At 36.1% G+C, this 17,831-nt stretch overlaps 1 protein-coding gene across 11 annotated transcripts in view; it reads left to right on the forward strand.

Annotated features, from left to right (window-relative positions):
• Positions 1–17,831, forward strand: part of LOC135088579 (3',5'-cyclic-AMP phosphodiesterase) — a 474,744-nt gene that overhangs the window by 445,282 nt on the left and 11,631 nt on the right. For all 11 annotated transcript variants that reach the window (XM_063983437.1, XM_063983441.1, XM_063983434.1 and 8 more), the window contains one exon: positions 5,869–5,981. In XM_063983437.1, coding sequence (XP_063839507.1) covers positions 5,869–5,981 — 113 coding nt within the window. The remainder of the gene's footprint in view (positions 1–5,868; positions 5,982–17,831) is intronic.

A 17,831-nucleotide genomic window follows, 5' to 3' on the forward strand; every position in this document is an offset into this window, starting at 1 on the left:
ATTCGACGTTTAATAAATAAATTAGATAACATGTTAATACTTTTTTTTTTCAGTACGATTTTAGTACTTGTTTTTCAGAAATTCTACGATTTAACTAAACTTCTAAAGTGTTTATATTTTATGCATAATTTATTAACTTCTAAAATATACATAAATATATCCTATTGATAGATGACGTGCTTCGTATTTTATTAAAATTATTACCTGACTAGGTTAAAAAGGTGTGGAATGTTATTTTGGAGATAACTTGGTTCCATAGAAATATAGAGAGAATAGAGAGACTAGCTGACCCGGCGAACTTTGTTCCGCCTTAATGGCAATAAATAAGCAGACTTTTTTTTTATTTCGAACGGTATAAAAAGTATCCTATGTCCTTCTCCTGGCTCTAAACTACCTCCCTGACAATTTTCAGCTAAATCGGTTCAGCCGTTCTTGAGTTATAAGTGGAGTAACTAACACGACTTTCTTTTATATATATAGATGCTAAGTAATTCGCTGAGTTCGAAACTCAGTGTCGTATTAGAAATTCACACACACAAAGAAATCAAATTATGTGCTCATTATCCATTGCGGTATCAGTATTCAACGTTCGAATAATCTTTAGTACTATGCAAGCAATATAAACTGTTTACATAATGACGTCGCTACTGTCATCATTGCTTTCACAAGCAATATGTTCCAATTTGTCCCTTGTCACATTTCCCTTTAGTTTCTGTGATCTGTGCTTGTTTCTAAGTTGATATCAATGAAATATTCCTTATACTTTTGATTTAAATTTTTATTTTTTATTTTGACACGTGTTTGAAAAATCAAGGTCAGATTACAATAAAATAACAAGTGAAAACGTAACATTGCATTGCAACTCGCAGTTTCGCAATATTGATGAGGAGATTCCATTGGAAAGTCTGTATTCATTCCTAGGATTCCCCTAACACCATCAAATTCCGTTTCCCATCTCATGCTTAGGGACCACGGTTTAAAATAGTATGGTTGCATAGAGCCTGCAACGGGCAACCGCGTGCGCAGCTGCTCATACTAATTTTCGATACAAAAGCAAGTGTTGGCGCCCTCACGAGTTTTAACGGAGTTCCATATGGTAGCGGGAGTAGACTTAATGGAAATCTATGCTTCTCCGACGACCAGTTGTATGTGGAATACTCCAGAGTATGCGCACACAATAGCCTGGTGATTTTAGGACCTGAAGGAAAAAAAAAAAACATTGTTTACAAAGAAATCTGCGGCAGGTGTAGTGTTTTAATTTTGTTTTAGAAAGATCTCATAATTTTGTAAGTATTCAAATATTTAAACATAATGATGTGTAGATTTTATATCAAAAAATATAATCATTTAACAAAATTAATTTTCTTAGAATATTTTAATTCTATTAGAACCATTTTCCACTTCATCGTAGAAGAAGTCGCGGGCAAAAAGCTAGTATGAAATATGTAGTATTGCCCGCGGCTTCACCCGCTTGAAATTTAGTTTGTCACAGATCGTCATAAATTATAGCCTATACATTGTTATTCTGGTCGACGCCAGGGATGGATGAGCGTCGCTGTCGCTGGCGACAGGGTCTTCTGGTTCAGGGTTCATGGCGTAGGTCTCAGGCAAAATGAAATCCACTCGTAGAAATTAATAAACTCAGTGTATTAACGAAAATAATTACACACAGCACTAGAGTCGTATCGGAACTGAGTGAACCAAAGGTCTTGCGATAGGAACGTCCGACCCGAGTGATAGTTGAACACAGACTGCCTAGTACTGCTGTACTGTACTGTAAAGTTTCATCAAAATCTGTTCAGTAGTTTTTGCGTGAAAGTGTAACAAACATCCAGACATCCACACAAACTTTCGTATTTATAATATTAGTAAGACTAGTAAAAAGTAAGATATTAAGATGAATTATTTTAGTTATTTGTTTACTTATAATAATATTTATTTATTTATTTCTTAGCTCTGTCTGATAATGGATCTGGAGGAGATGCAATGGCCACCTCCGTAACAAAACAATAGAACCATATGGAGTTTGGGCTTGTGTGATTCGCCTTGACGAATATTTCGTATCCAGGGTCCGATGATGGAGCTGTAAGGGGGCAGATTTTTTTTTCACTATGTGACTGTCTTTATTTTGTACTTAATATATTTTACATATTATACCTATTCGTGTTTCATTATTCGTATCCAGGGTCTGATGATGGAGCTGTAAGGGGGCAGATTTAGTTTTCACTATGTGACTGTCTTTATTTTGTACTTAATATATATTTTACATATTATACCTATTCGTGTTTCATTATGAATCGAAATATAAAAGACTTAATAAACTCTATTAAAAATTTAAATTAATTAATCAAGTTTGAATACCTCATTCTACCTTAAAATTAATAACTTAAATCAAGTCTTAATACGGTCACGGCTCAAGATTTTTTTGTCCATTTCAGCGTTCTTTTTACTCTTTTGACGTTGCGTTGACAGCTTTTACCTAAATTCGCGCGGAATATTTTTGTGAAATGGCTCTTAAGCCACATCTTTATTGGGTCGATACCGGTACGCCATTGTGGTACTTAAGGATGGCCTATTTGATATACTTTCGTATAGCGGCTTTGCTTCGCTTTAGCGCCGTATTCAGGAGCCAATCATTTGATTAGATACCATATCGACCCAATCAAGGAGTAACCTTAGTTATTTATTTACTTTTATGGGAACAGCCACCTGTAAAAAATATCGACAAAAAGGAGGGGAGTCCTAGCTAATAATGTAATTATAGATTTGGCCTCCTTTTTCTACGTTATACATTTATACAATCCTGTTCCTACTTTATGAATTATTTTCGTGAGAAATCATTCTGACCACTTGTAAAATTATTTGATTTCCTCTTGAGTATTGAGTAACTATCTTCCTTTTGGCCTTCGTTCGTTCGATGTTACATATTACATAAGGAGGTGTTGAATTCCTTGGCAATGTCCAAAGTTGATTCAGTGATGTGATTTCTGAACGTCACTGTAATATTTACTAATGACATAAGAAGGGCGCTACATAAACGTTATGCTTGTGAGAAAAGAAACAAAGAAAAGTTATGCTACTACACTCGCGAGCAAAAGTATGGAATCACTTACATGAAGTTGTTTCCACGCGAACTTGTGTACTAACGAATTTGTTAGGAACAAAAAAAGTGGCACCATTTTAAAGATTAAACTTTTATCTTTAAATTGATACCAAATTCATTTAAATCACACCAGTATTTAAAAAGATATCCCGGCTGATGTGAAGAAGTAACGAAAAAGACATGTATGAACTGTTTGATACGTCGCGAGTTGCGGCCTATTTACCCCCTATAAAAGCACGCGTTTTCGTATTTTTGCTTTCACACGTTGATTCATACACATCTCCGCTTCTTTTGACACTTTACCTGGGATTCTACACCTTCAGAAGCAGCACAAATCGTTGCACTATTGCAAGAAGGGCTCAGCCAGCGGGCTGTCGCACGTCAGCGCCACATAAGCCAGTCCTGGGTTTCGAAAGTTTTAAGACGCTTTCGGGAGACTGGTGGCTTTATCCCGAGACCAAGTTCTGAACAGCGCCGGCGCACATCGCAGAGGGAAGACCGTTTTTTCATGTCAACCTCTCTATGAAATCGTCATTTGACTGGAATCGACGTCCAGTAAGAGCTCAGAAATGTTCGTAGGATAGCTGTTAGCGAGTAGACAGTTTGTCTAAGACATAAGCAATAGAATTTAACTCCAAAAAGGCCTGCCACAGGCTCGAAACTGACGGCAGGTCACCGATAAGCACGCTTTCTATTTGCTCGTACACATCTCGATGTTAAGTCGAGCAAGCCACCCCCATAAGCCACTGTTTCAGCGAACCAGCACTGAACAAATCGCTCCTCAGGCCGCCTATAAACCCGACCTCTTCGACTGCTGCCCTGCAAACACAGTTTGCATTCATCGGAGAACAGAACTCGCCTCCATTACTCGCCTTCCCATCGAGATGTGTACGAGCAAATTGAAAGGGTGCTTATCGGTGACCTGCCGTCAGTTTCGAGCCTGTGGCAGGCCTTTTTGGAGTCAAATTCTATTGCTTATATCTTAGACGAACTGTCCACTCGCTAACAGCTATCTTACGAACATTTCTGAGCTCTTGATGGACATCGATTCCAGTCAAATGACGATTTCATAGAGAGGTTGACATGAAAAAACGGTCTTCCCTCTGCGATGTGCACCGGCGCTGTTCAGAACTTGGTCTCGGGATAAAGCCACTACTCTCCCGAAAGCGTCTTGAAACTTTCGAAACCCAGGACTGGCTTATGTGGCGCTGACGTGTGACAGCCCGCTGGCTGAGCCCTTCTTGCAATAGTGCAACGATTTGTGCTGCTTCTGAAGGTGTAGAATCCCAGGTAAAGTGTCAAAAGAAGCGGAGATGTGTATGAATCAACGTGTGAAAGCAAAAATCTAAAAACGCGTGCTTTTATAGGGGGTAAATAGGCCGCAACTCGCGACGTATCAAACAGTTCATACATGTCTTTTTCGTTACTTCTTCACATCAGCCGGGATATCTTTTTAAATACTGGTGTGATTTAAATGAATTTGGTATCAATTTAAAGATAAAAGTTTAATCTTTAAAATGCTGCCACTTTTTTTGTTACTAACAAATTCGTTAGTACACAAGTTCGCGTGGAAACAACTTCATGTAAGTGATTCCATAGTTTTGCTCGCGAGTGTAGTATATTGTGAGAACAAATAAAAGTTATGCTAGTAGTAGCACGTAGTAGAATCAGCTATGTACTAGATCAAATTAATTCGTAATATCACAAAACAGATTTGTCCTCGTCACTTCTTAATGTTACTTACACATGATTACGACACCCTACGTAACGTAATGTCAGTATCTGCGACTCGTATTGATCCACGCGCAACTCTCACAACTTTTGTTAAGTACACGTGGAGCAGGAGTAAGTTAAAGTTAGATATTACAATAATCACAGTTTGATATCAACTGTGCCGGTCGGAGCTTGGAGTTATGATAGTTTCAATAACTTCCCGAGCGCACACGTGGATAATTCACCGGACTAGCCGCAATAACTAGTTAACTAAGGCTGAGTTGCACCACTTTAATTGAACACTATAACAATAAGCGTGATTGTTGTATGGAATTTGACAGACTTTTGAAGTTTGCTAAGTTAAAGTAAGATGGTACAACCCAGCCTTAGATGTCTTCTATCAACGCACAGTCAGCTAAGATTGTTATTTGTTATCCTGAATTTGGAATGTGGGCTATTTTGTAACTTCAATGTAAAGGAGAAGGTAATGGGACTTTTTGGAGGGCGGAAAAATCCCTTGATAAAAACTAAATGCCTGGATTGTATAATGTATTCCATCCATTCTTGGGCGGGCTGCGCCCTTTTGCTCAACTGGCATCCGCAGAATACCAGTGGTCGTGACGCGCTCTCTGCCGCCACGGCTTATAGGTACTGAGCTGATGCCATTTTGGTGCATGTCTTACTGTTTGGTTTTATTATAACTATTTGTTATTTTATTTTGTACTTGCATCGAATAAATACTTTTTCTTTTTCTTTCTTTCTTTCTTTTCTTTCTTTTTCAATTATCGACAAAACATAAACGCGGTCGGTGTCCGCATTTTCGATTCTGAGATTATAATATCTGAACCTATTTATCTTAAGATTTAATCTCTCGGTCAGATAAGATAAATAGTAGATCCAGATATTTTACACGAATTATACCCACGAAAACCGGTATCTTTATAGAAGTAACTAAAACCAAGTGCACAGAGTGCGACTGCAATATTTTAAAAATATTAAAAAAAAATTACAGTTTTAATCGGTTTCACACTAACTATTATACTTTGTTGCAGACGAAGCCTACATGAAGCTGGCCCTAGAGACAGTGGAGGAGCTGGATTGGTGCCTGGATCAGCTGGAGACCATACAAACACACCGCTCGGTCTCCGATATGGCTTCGCTCAAGGTGAGTCTTATTCCACTTCCCACAATGTAAGGATTCACCGCAAGAATGAACAATTTATTTCAAAGCAGTACTTACCTAACGTAACTTTACGCTGAGCTATATTTGTAAAATTGTATGTTACTTCTTAATTATGTCGATGAACCAAACGAACGCCGTCTCTTGTTATGCATTCCAACATTTTAACGTCTGTCTGCTCGAGTCATAAAAACCGTAGTACAAATTTGTATTTCGTACACATTTACATGTAAACGGAACGTACGGAAACTTGTATTTGTTCCATCGTTAATTTCGTCTCGACAAAAAAAGTTCAAAATACACAGGTGCCAAAGTGTTTTTTGTGTTTCTATATTTACTTTTTCGGTAACCAACAAACAATTTTAGGAGACTATTATTAGTACATCAGTCTCTGCAGTTGGGTTGTTCAATTACAGACTTTGGTAATTTAGCTGTGGGCATGTAGTAGTAGAGTGTTGATTGACCTTTGATCATTATTATAATCTACAATATCTTTGATAGTGATCTTCGTTGCCATGTTGCTGAAACTTGAAATGTTGATAAGATGTCAGAACTCGAATCAGAACGAACGGCACTGATCGATGGCTTTTTACTATAGATACATCACCATCACGATCGCGAAATAACATTAGATGTTACAATCGATAAAAACAAACCACCTGTGAAAAAGTTCCGTTTCATATCTTTTTACGGTGTAAACAAATACTCACTAGCAATGAGTAATGCCCACGTATCTACGAGTATCTATGTGTATCTATCACTACAAATATTATAGAAAACACGGTGAAACTATTTTGGGTACAATGAAATTTTAATGACAGCTTAAAATATATTTTGCATAAAAATCTAAAATAGTCGGTAAACATTATGCAAATTAAACGTTGAAATGTTTGTGACAACATAATGCTCACCTATTTTACTTTATTTTCTATTAAACGCAAAACTTAAACTTAAAACAGTCCATTAACATTTTCCATTGCGTAGATGTCAGAATCTCTTTAAAAAAACTATAAGTCTTCTCCATTTTGCGATCGATTCTCCAAGCGGCATTTTAGGAATTCCATTGCCGTTAATATTATAGGACTATAGGTACATAATAAAAGTTACATTAATGTTGGTAGCTAATATTGTAAATTGATCAACATGTTTATTTCATAATCCGATTACTATAGGTACATAACAATGATTGTATCGAGTTTTGAACACGCAAAATACGAATGATACTTTATTTACTTTCATCTCATAGAAATCTGAGGGTTGTTGGGCGAGATACTTCGTACTTACTTTGTTCGTACTTGATATTATTATAGTACACTTATTATAATTTCGGTAATAAATAATTCAACAACTCACGATGATTGCATGAATAATTCCGGTCGGTTTTGGCTTGAGCGTCGTATCATTGAATTTCGGACGCGTACTTACTAAGTACTTATTACAACTTGATATTCTTCCAGCTGAAAAAAGTATCTACATCTTATTCTAGCTTTTTCTAACTAGTTTCACTCGTATTTCAGTCTATCACAGAGAGTTTTTTAAGCAAGTAAAGCACACAACTATAAATATGAGTCTCCATGTCCCTAACGTAAGAGTTGTGCCCGTTTTCACCATCAATCCCTAATTTTTAAGTGATCCCTATGGTAACAAATAACATGAATTTTGTTTTCAAAGGGGTCACTTAAAAATTAGGGATTGATGGTGAACACGAGCATTAATCTCCCATTTAATACTTTTCAGTTTTTTGCTACATAAAACTCAGTCCTACTTCAAGGTGCAATCAATCTCTGTTTAACAAACAGTCAGGCGTACTTTCGCTTTATTATTCGTATACCCGCGGATGTACGTTAGCTTCGCCGCGTCCTCGATTGAGTACGTCAATGCTCAAAGCAGCTTTATGGAGGAAAAGTTTTAATGATTTCTGAAATAAGACAGCTTTACTACCTGTATTTTATATGTTTTCTCTTTAATAGACTCTCGGGAACTTCCATCCGATTCCTGTTTAGGGTACCGTTTGAGGATGTAGGTAATCAACCTGATAACATTGAAGGTTTATGTTCCTAAATAAAGCGCACTTTTCTCTTCCCTTCCCTTCTTTCACTTTGCCGTTTACTTTCAAAGCTTTGTAAAGGATTCGGATCTAATTTCACTTAGTTGCAAAGTGCTGCTACTTTTAATTACTTTGTCTTGGTTCAACAAAGGATAACTAACGTTTTCTTGCGTGTTTTGTTCTTATTTCAGAACTTCTCAGTTCTAACCTATTTCTCACATACATTTACTAATGACATTTCCATTAGTTTTTGTAACAGTAGCAAAAAAGGAACTTCCTTAGACGAAAGTTAATGCTTTCTCCACTCAGTGTTAGTTCCATCAGATTTTTTCAAGTAAAATTTGGAGAGTTTCCTCCAACTTCAACATATTTCACGTTGTAAAAGAAGACGATAACTACTCGTATGTCTTTGTTACACACAAAGCACTTTTAAAGAATTAAACTCTTAAGATAATGAAAAATGAAAGGTGATCTAAGATTTCGTATAACTGTCGGCAAATTCGTTTTCACCTAAATCGATACACATGACGTCGGCGTGACGCAGTGCCTTGAAGCGTTTCGTAGTAAAGTAACGTTACTTCACAACAACGCTTTCAACATCGCTGCCGATGAGCTATTTTTGTATCCAATGCCGCTGATAGGCAAGATAACGATATTAAATATCTATTGGCATTGACTGTAGTTTCAAATGAACCGAAATTTTCCGCTGAGATGACAAAAGCTAAGGTTGTACAGATACTGCTTCTATTATGCCCTAAATATGCCGCATCTCCTCATCAACGCTCAATATCTTCGAGGAAGTACATAAGTGCCCCATATTGTACAAAGGGCTTCAATTTAAATTAATGTGTTAAGTATGAACCATTAATGTTAATGGATCATTGACTATGTGGGCCATACTCAGTGATGTGCTACGTCAAGCGCGATTCATATATCGTCATTAACAGGAATGAGGTCGCGTAGCTCATTTAAAAAGACACATCAAATGAAAAGGCTGGCCCTTGGAAACGTCAAAGGCATAGGCCATAGGCACCATGTGTGCGTGACACCTCGTCGTTAACACTGAAGGGCAACTCCGAATGACGTAAAACCGACCGGGGAAAATATCCGATAGCTATAGGAAAACGTATTAATAATTCAATGCTGTTTCTATTTTTGTTGGCACTCCTTGGCAACCTGCAAAGTTCATCCATATAAAGGTCTTCAATTACGTCAGCCAGCTAGCTCAAGTTTTTCTCTTCTCAATGATATTCGAGTGATGCGCAGGTACTCGTATATTTTAATAAAATGATGGCTGAAGTATTTACACACTTGACATTGCCTTGTGAAAATGTAAATCTACTCAACAAGGAGATCATGAAGGCACTTTACTGAAAATAAGTTTGTGTTGTGAGAAGTCACGTAGGTGTTTATGTTGTCAAGGATATTAATTATTTAACCATATTACGTAAGCTTTATCGTTGAAGTGATAAATACGAGTAGATTTGACGACGTGTCTTATTAATTGAAAAACTAATTACCTTCTTCCATAGCTCAGTGGTTAGAGCAGTCGACCTGCCAGTGAAAAGTTGTAGGTTCAAATCCCACTTGAGACAGTGGATATTTTTAAGTAAAAATTATGAAGAGTGATTTTTGTGTTTACAATAATTACCGCTTGATAACATTGTTTGACAATGACTGTACTAAAATTGTTATGATTTTAATTTACATACTAGAGAATTTATGATCATTTCCTAGTATTTCTTTGTTTATTTTAACGAAGCTACGTTTAACAACATTATTTATGAGTTAATTTTCTCTGACACTTGTCTATCGGTAATAAAATTTAAACCGGGCTTAATAAAACTCTTTGTGATCAAACATAAAAGGCGAGACGAGTTGAACAAACTTTGCCCCAACAGATTCTTTGATATCTCTTCTTAAATATTACTAATCTCTTGAATACTTCATCAAAATAAGGTTTTTTTAATGTAAATACTAATATAACCGACATAGCTCGCAGAATTGCTAAAATGAAGTGGCAGTGGGTGGGGCACATAGCTCGTAGAGAGGATGGCCGTTGGGGTAGGAAATTTCTCGAGTGGCGACCACGGGCTGGAAGACGTAGCGTGGGCAGGCCTCCTACTAGGTAGACCGACGATCTGGTAAAGGTCGCGGGAAGAGCCTGGATGCGAGCAGCGCAGGACCGTTCATTATGGAAAACCTTGGGGGAGGCCTTTGTCCAGTAGTGGACGTCATTTGGCTGAAACGAACGAAATACTAAAATATTTAATCAATTAAACTGGAAATACAACATTACGTCAGAAGATAATAATATACACTAAAATATACTCTAATAGTCTGTAAAAATTAAACCCACTTCTAAAAATGTTTCTAACTCAAAACTAGAACACGCAAATTTTTCTTTTCAGCGCGTGCCATGAACATTTTGAGCTATCGATCAAATCTTCTTCGTAGTATGGTGTATTGTATAATACCTAAACGTTTACATCATCATGACTCCATCGTCGTTTGCTTTCTCAGAATTTATGGTTCGAGTGAATCGCGATCCATGTTGATTTATGATATGATGATAACCCCTTTCGAGATGATACGTGGTTTGAGATGAGTCACGAACAAATAACTTTCTGTCTCAACATTTCTTCGGAATATTATGTAGTCGGTACAGTATTAGTCTTAATTAATTTTTTTTAGTAAAAAATACACTAACACACATAAAATATAAATAAAACCGATAATATCTCTAGAGGGAAATATATGCCCTCAATATGTTTTCTCTAGTGCGAACGACGCGACGCCCAATCATACCGCCCATTTCCGCTTCGAAGCTTTGAAAGCTCGGCTCAGCCGCCCGGCCTGTATATTGTGACATACGCCGGACTAAGTATTATGAAATCTTATTACATTTTCGCTACGGAAACCTTTCTAAGTGGAAGAATAAGCTTGGCAAAAATAACTAGAAAAACGTTTCTTAAAGAATAAATAAACCTTCGTGAAATGTAAATGAGAAATTGATTTGTAGTTAACGCATTTGAGATATACGCTCCTCAGCGTGCCGCCCAAAAACAAACAAATAAATAAAGTTGGATAAAAGCAATGTCAATAGAACCCAATTTGCATTATAGCGTGCTCAGTATACATTCGATTCATTTCAATCGTGTAGTTGAAAACATAAAGCTGTTAACTACTTTAAACCGATTTGATTTTTTTATTTGCGTCGTGGGCAGGGGCGAGCGTTGTTGACGGCGCTCGCACGCATACCCGTACGCGGTCACGTAGGCACTCGATACGGGGGTTAATCGACATGATAGTCTGCACTAGATACAATGGCACCAAAACAAAACAATCTCCCATTTCAACGATATATTCTCGTAATATAATGTAATAAGCGACAATAGCCGAATAGGCCGAGATCAGAGAAACGCCGGTTCGTACCCCGCCGCCGTTGGACTATTGTGGTGAACCCAAGCATATTTAGCTTAGTACGAGGGTTTCTCTAAAATCTAAAACAAAACATTCGACGCCACAAATCTATTCTTCATATTAAGGACAGCCATTGCTCCGTTCCAAAACTGAAGTACGACTGTATTTGATCCAGATCGCAGACCTCTTTTGCATGCCAGCTGAAAAGTAAAACAAGGTTAACAGTGTTATGTTTTATGAGACGTATTATATGGTAAAGATACTCGTACTATTTACCGTTAAATTTATGTACGTGTTCTAAAGAAAACGTTTATTTATAAATTTTAAATAGATTTCTTTTGAAAGTAACAATGAAAGATTTTTTAAAGAAACATGATTCATCTTTTACTTCTTACAAATTGAGCTCAGCATCAATATTTATTTTGTAGTACTTAGCCGTGATTTAAAACAATACATCGCAAATGCGCGCGTCATTAGGCACAAAAGTCTTTAGCAAGCGTAATATTACTTACGCTTTCCCACAACTTGATGTTTATTTCCCAACCGCTATCAGGAAAATAAGAACAGATGAATTCGTTGGAAGTCACATTTTTATTCCCCCGTACTCACGCTTCACGCTCGAGTAAATATGGCGTCTACGGAACCTAAGTGGAGGGCCCGGGGCTGATTATTAGTCCTGGTTTTATATTTTTTCACGGCTTATTGGAATACGAAATTGGATATTTCACCTCAGTATACGTTTCTCGCTTTATTGGAGCGATCGAATGAAAGCGTGTAAAATGTGCGGCTAAAAACCAATGTGTAAAGATAATATTTTATATTATTTGAAAAGGCTTCGTCTTATCTTTAACATGACTTATTGAGGTAACGTTGAGCGCCAAAATTGTTTTCACGGTCAAATCTATACGTACGATGATTAGGTACGTACTCGTATATGTACTTAGTTATTCAATCCTATGTTAGTGGATTCGATTCAGCTAAGTACTTAGTGTAAGTTTACAATAACTTACAGGTAGGGGATTCAAGTGGAAATTAATCCTGTAGTGCTCATGACTGTGCTGGTTTTAGAAATTGAGAATAAAGGATTACATAACTTTTAGTATGACTGACACGTCAGGTTTCAGGTTGCAAACGGTGCATTGGCATCGATCAATGCGCAAATGGAACGCTCTCTATTGACAGAGTCGCCGTCCATCTTAACCAAAGTCTGAGTTCACAACAACCCGGTCTAGCCATTATAAGATTGTTATTCTCTTAGAAGTCTTTACGATTTTAATGTCCCAACTACGTAGCTGTTACGATGCTGTCATAAAACATTAGTGTTTGTGTCGACATCAATATCTCGCAAATAAATCTGATGTAAACAAAGCAATGGAGATAGATATTTATGAGTATTCCAATAAAGTAGAATATTTACGTACAAAATATTTTATCAAAGCAAATTATGAGTGCCACCTTTGATGAATTAGTACTAAACGAACTAAAAGAAAAGACCGTTCATTTCTTTACTTTCATTCTGTTTTAGTGCTGTCGAGTATTTGCAATATTTTTCCATCCCTTCCATTAGTTCTGAGGAAACGAAGTTATAAGCTTCGCTATTAAAATAATAAAATGAGGGTTCCTTAGAATTAAGTAGGTTAACTTCTTTCAATTGTTTTTTCACCATTTTCATTTTAATAAAGCAAAAAAATTTTTATAAGTATAGATAAATAATCAATATATAAGATAATCCATAAACAAATCGAATCAACATAATTATCAACAAACGAATCCTGCCGATGAACGATTATTCCACGTCTCGCGATCGGATCTTGATTTCGCCACGATATCTTCTAATTTACTGTAATTCAAGACAATCACGTATGCCATCTATTGCGTAGAAACCTCCTTGAGTTGCATACAAAGCTCAAAACTCAAATTTCAGGACAGAATATTATAATCAAACAGATCGAGTCGAGTTTTGAGCGTTGCATTGTTTAATTTAATAGGTATGCACTTCAATGATAATAATTGTCGTTTAATTTTTCGATAAACATTATTTTCAGCCAGTAAAACTACGTTCTTACTTACTGAGTATCTCCTGATTTTAATGTTTCACGCACACTCGTCTCTACTCTCTCTGCCGTGAGTGTTACGCGACGTGGGCAAATTGACAGCCGTAAATACGTTAGATTGCGTTGTATGTTACTCAGAACGGGATAGAAACCTGTCAAATAGTATGAAGATCAAAGTTAACGCCACAGTTACGCCGGAGTAGAAAAGAGTGTGCGAGAAACTTTCAACACTGGCTTATGACCGCCATATGGCATTCAAGTTGTAAAAATGCTTTAAAACATGCCAGAAGCCATAATCGAATTATAAAAAGATCAAAGTTGGCACAAAATAATTGGAGTGTGAATCGTAGTAAGCTCTACGTCTAAAACTAGTGGAAACTTCTTACTGAAGACCTGTCTGCACGATTGAGCATTATCCTTTGTGACGCCATAATTTGCGTCTTATCCTTAAAAGCATCATACATAAACCACTCACTGCGCGTTTTATCATTATTTATTGCAAGTTCCTTGCCTACGTAAAACTGAATGAATGATTCCATTATAAGCTTATCCATTCTACTGCGTAAAGTTAAGGTCACATATGTGAGATATTTTTATTGTGATGCAATTATAATCCTTGTTAAGATTCATAGGTAAGCAATACTGTTGGAAACATGATTGATTTATCAATGATTTACATTACAATCTTGCTCGCAGTGCGTCACAGTTGATATTTTTCTATAACACCTTTTGCAATATAAAAAAAAATCTGTCTTTGAAGGCAGATTACAAGATTATTAACCATAGTTTTCCAACCTTTATGTCATTTAAATGCAAATTACCTCACAATTTATTCATATCTATAGGTAATTTCAAATACGCACACTTAACTGCCGTATGTAAAATTTTATTGCATCTCATTTATACGAACACATCGTAATGGTACCTCGCAATAAACCTTTAGGTTTTATAGCTTAGAATAACCGATATTTTGAAATGAAATATCGCTGTTTAGATATTTTAATATAATATGAACGTTTCTAATAATGTGAAATTACAAGTACCTACCTACTAAAGGCTGGGTACTAAACATTGATAAACAATCTTAGATTTTTGAGTAAGGAGTCCAGAATCGATCCAAATGTCTTTTATTTATTTACTTTAATAAACTTAAAGATTACTTGACACTGACCATATAATATACAAACCACATCGATATTGGATTAAAAATAAACTAACAATAAAAAACAAAACACACCTGAAGTTATACTAGCAATGTACATGATTGTAGGCCGCTATATTGTGCTTCAAGGGTTCCAAATGACCCGGTTAGCGATGACGTCTGCGCCGACCTCCGGCAACGAAGGTTGACACACTGCTCCCGACACCCGCTTAATGACATCTCTATTATAAAATACCCACCCGTATTTTCACACGGCGATATTCTCTACACCCATCCCACTTTTTTAGAACCTTTCCTGATGCGAAAATATAAAAACGCCAAAAGAATGGCCCCAATTTGTAATCCAGCCTCTTTTGTTTTTGGCAATCATTTACTTCCTTGTCCTTTTTGTGTGTATCCCGTCCTTTTATATTTTCCTTAGATGAAACTGTTTATTACATACCTATTGTTTATACATTATGGGGGTTTACCTGACCCATTTTTGCTAACTTATAGAAGTGATCTCAAAAGACCGCGCTTACAAAATTGATCTCTGTTTTACTGGTGCCCAAAATACGTCAAGACATTCCTGTAGGAAAAATGTTATGAAACTAAAGGAGGTATTTACTGTTATTCATCTCATATTACTATAAAAATGATGTCGAGAAAAGTTACATACTTTGATCTTTATAAGCTCTTAATGGGATGAAACACTGGCTACAAAGGTTAGTTACTTCTTACTTCGTATTATTAGATTACTGCATTACCCGTGCTCGCTATGCCATACATTATTTCATCAGGGAAGCCCTCATTATGAATTAGATAAAACTGAGATATGAGAACGCGGCGCATATACGAACGTGACGCTTCACATGTTAGCGCGGACTATATTAGATACATTTGTTTACTAAAAAGTACAATGTCCATGACACTTGTCGGCTCTTTAATAAGGTGTTTGTTACATCAAGAGTCCCAATCAAAACAAAAACATTAAAACAATGCAGCCCTTATGACTCATGCCAAACATTGTCGACAAAGGATAGCGACGCAAACTTCTTGCTTACTCATCTAAAACCTAAACGTTTCTCACTACTGTAAACATAATTAAGTAGGTTTAGGAATACCCTAATGACGATAGAGTTTGTATAACTACTGAAATATTACATTAGGTATAAGCGGAACTACGACACATCTAAACAGCGCATATTTTTTAAATCACAACGTCAGACTAATTCTAAGTACGTAATACCTAAATAAGTACCTAGTCGCAGTAAAGTATGGACTAACAGGAACCATTATTTATTTAAGTTATTGCGCCGTAGTTCGTGACTGTGACGTCGAATGTTAACGGTGATTGACAAAGTTAATTTTCATGAAAGTTTTAATGGTTTTGACTTAATTTGCCTTATTGTTTATTCATTACCTAGATTTACGCTCAACCCATTCACTATTAATATTGAAGTAAGCAATACTTCAATAATCTATTCTTGGTGCTCTATAAATTGAATGTGTTTTCTAATTGAGAAATAAAATAAAATAGCCTTAACCTTGGCCTTGTCTTTGTCAAAAGCTATGGAAGATGTCACACTGTCCATCTGAAAAGACATTATTGCATTTTGTAACGGTGACAGCAAGGTTGACAAAGAATATTTTTACCCACAGCCAGCTTATTTTAACATTTTACAGTAAAATAGATGTTTGTCTAAGGTTATTAAGTTCCAAAAATAGTTTCTACTCCTGAGTTTTATTTTAAGCTTTTCAGAGTTTCAGGCAAAGTTAAAGGTAAAGGATGCATATTGATATTTTCTTTAAACTTTGCTTTATGAAAACGAATTCTTATTTTTACTATGAGTTGGAGCTATTTTACTGTTTCCAAGTAATTTAAATAAAGCCTTTTATAATTCGGTTCTTAATATAAAATAAAGATTACGTAAATCATATGTTTTGAAGAATAATGAGTAACGCACGTGCCTTCTGTGTGTAATATTATGTGGGTCATGGCTGCGTTTCGACTCGCCACCTTACGCGTACCACCATGTCTGCGCGGTATCTTATCATAATGACACTCTTACACTATCTTATTCACAAACATAGATTTATCGATACTTTTTCAGATTAACTTTTATCATCGATATTTTTTGACAACCGTCCTTGCTTGACAACATATTAGATGAATATGTCCTTAATTAATGGTTTGCACTTCTCTTTTGTAAAACTCATTGCCAATAAAATCCATTGCTACCGTTTCAGGCAGTTTCCTTTTAATATTGAAAAAGTATTACATCATGTTCAGTTCCGACAGTCATGAAATAAATTCGTGAAGCAAAAGAAGTAAACGAAATGTGTTCACAGTAACCGAATCAGACGCAGATAATAACATAATCTAGCGATTATTGCGAGAGGAAAAATTCCGTAGGGGAACGGAAAATTTCATTTTTGTTATTACCACGGTAATCCGGCAACGAGGGCTATAACCATTCGAGATTAACGCGTACGAAAACTGTTAAATATCTAATACAAATGACGTTCATGAGAATGTCATTGAAATAGTTTGTTGTAAAATTCAGAGAAGAAGTGCTAAAAGTTTTATCATCAAACTCAATGCTATTGCGATTGTAAACAAACTGTAATCAATTGCTGGGTAAGGAAGTGAATATTATTATAACAACTCGTATGACTGGTTAAGTAATACGTACGAAAGGTACAAAGCTCTCATGCGCACGATCATGTTTAGTAATGTAGGGACAACCTGCGCAGTATGAATAAGCTTCGGTAGGCGTGTGCGCTACGTCACACCCGTCTGGTATTTTGCGGTTAGGCACTTGATTTTATAACGTCATAAAATTTATCACCCGCGATAATACGTCACGCAAAATAAATACTATGCTTTGTTATTTGCAAATTAGTAATAGTTTCCGCACGTGTCAAGGTTCATTGAAAAGTATTTGTACACAATGACAAGTGAATAAATTTACTCGTATACACCTTTCCGTTTGGAAAATATGTGGTAATTTATAATTTAAAATACATAAGAAAGCAAACATTCACAATGAGGATAAAGTTAAGTACTTGGCCAGGAAGCAAATATTTGTATAAGTACTTTAAATTAATTTAATGAAAATCAATTTTTTAGCGCAACTTATAAACAAAATCAAACGATTCTGTTGCTT

The sequence above is a fragment of the Ostrinia nubilalis genome, chromosome 4 (assembly GCF_963855985.1).
Source record: "Ostrinia nubilalis chromosome 4, ilOstNubi1.1, whole genome shotgun sequence".
Lineage (NCBI taxonomy): Eukaryota > Metazoa > Arthropoda > Insecta > Lepidoptera > Crambidae > Ostrinia > Ostrinia nubilalis.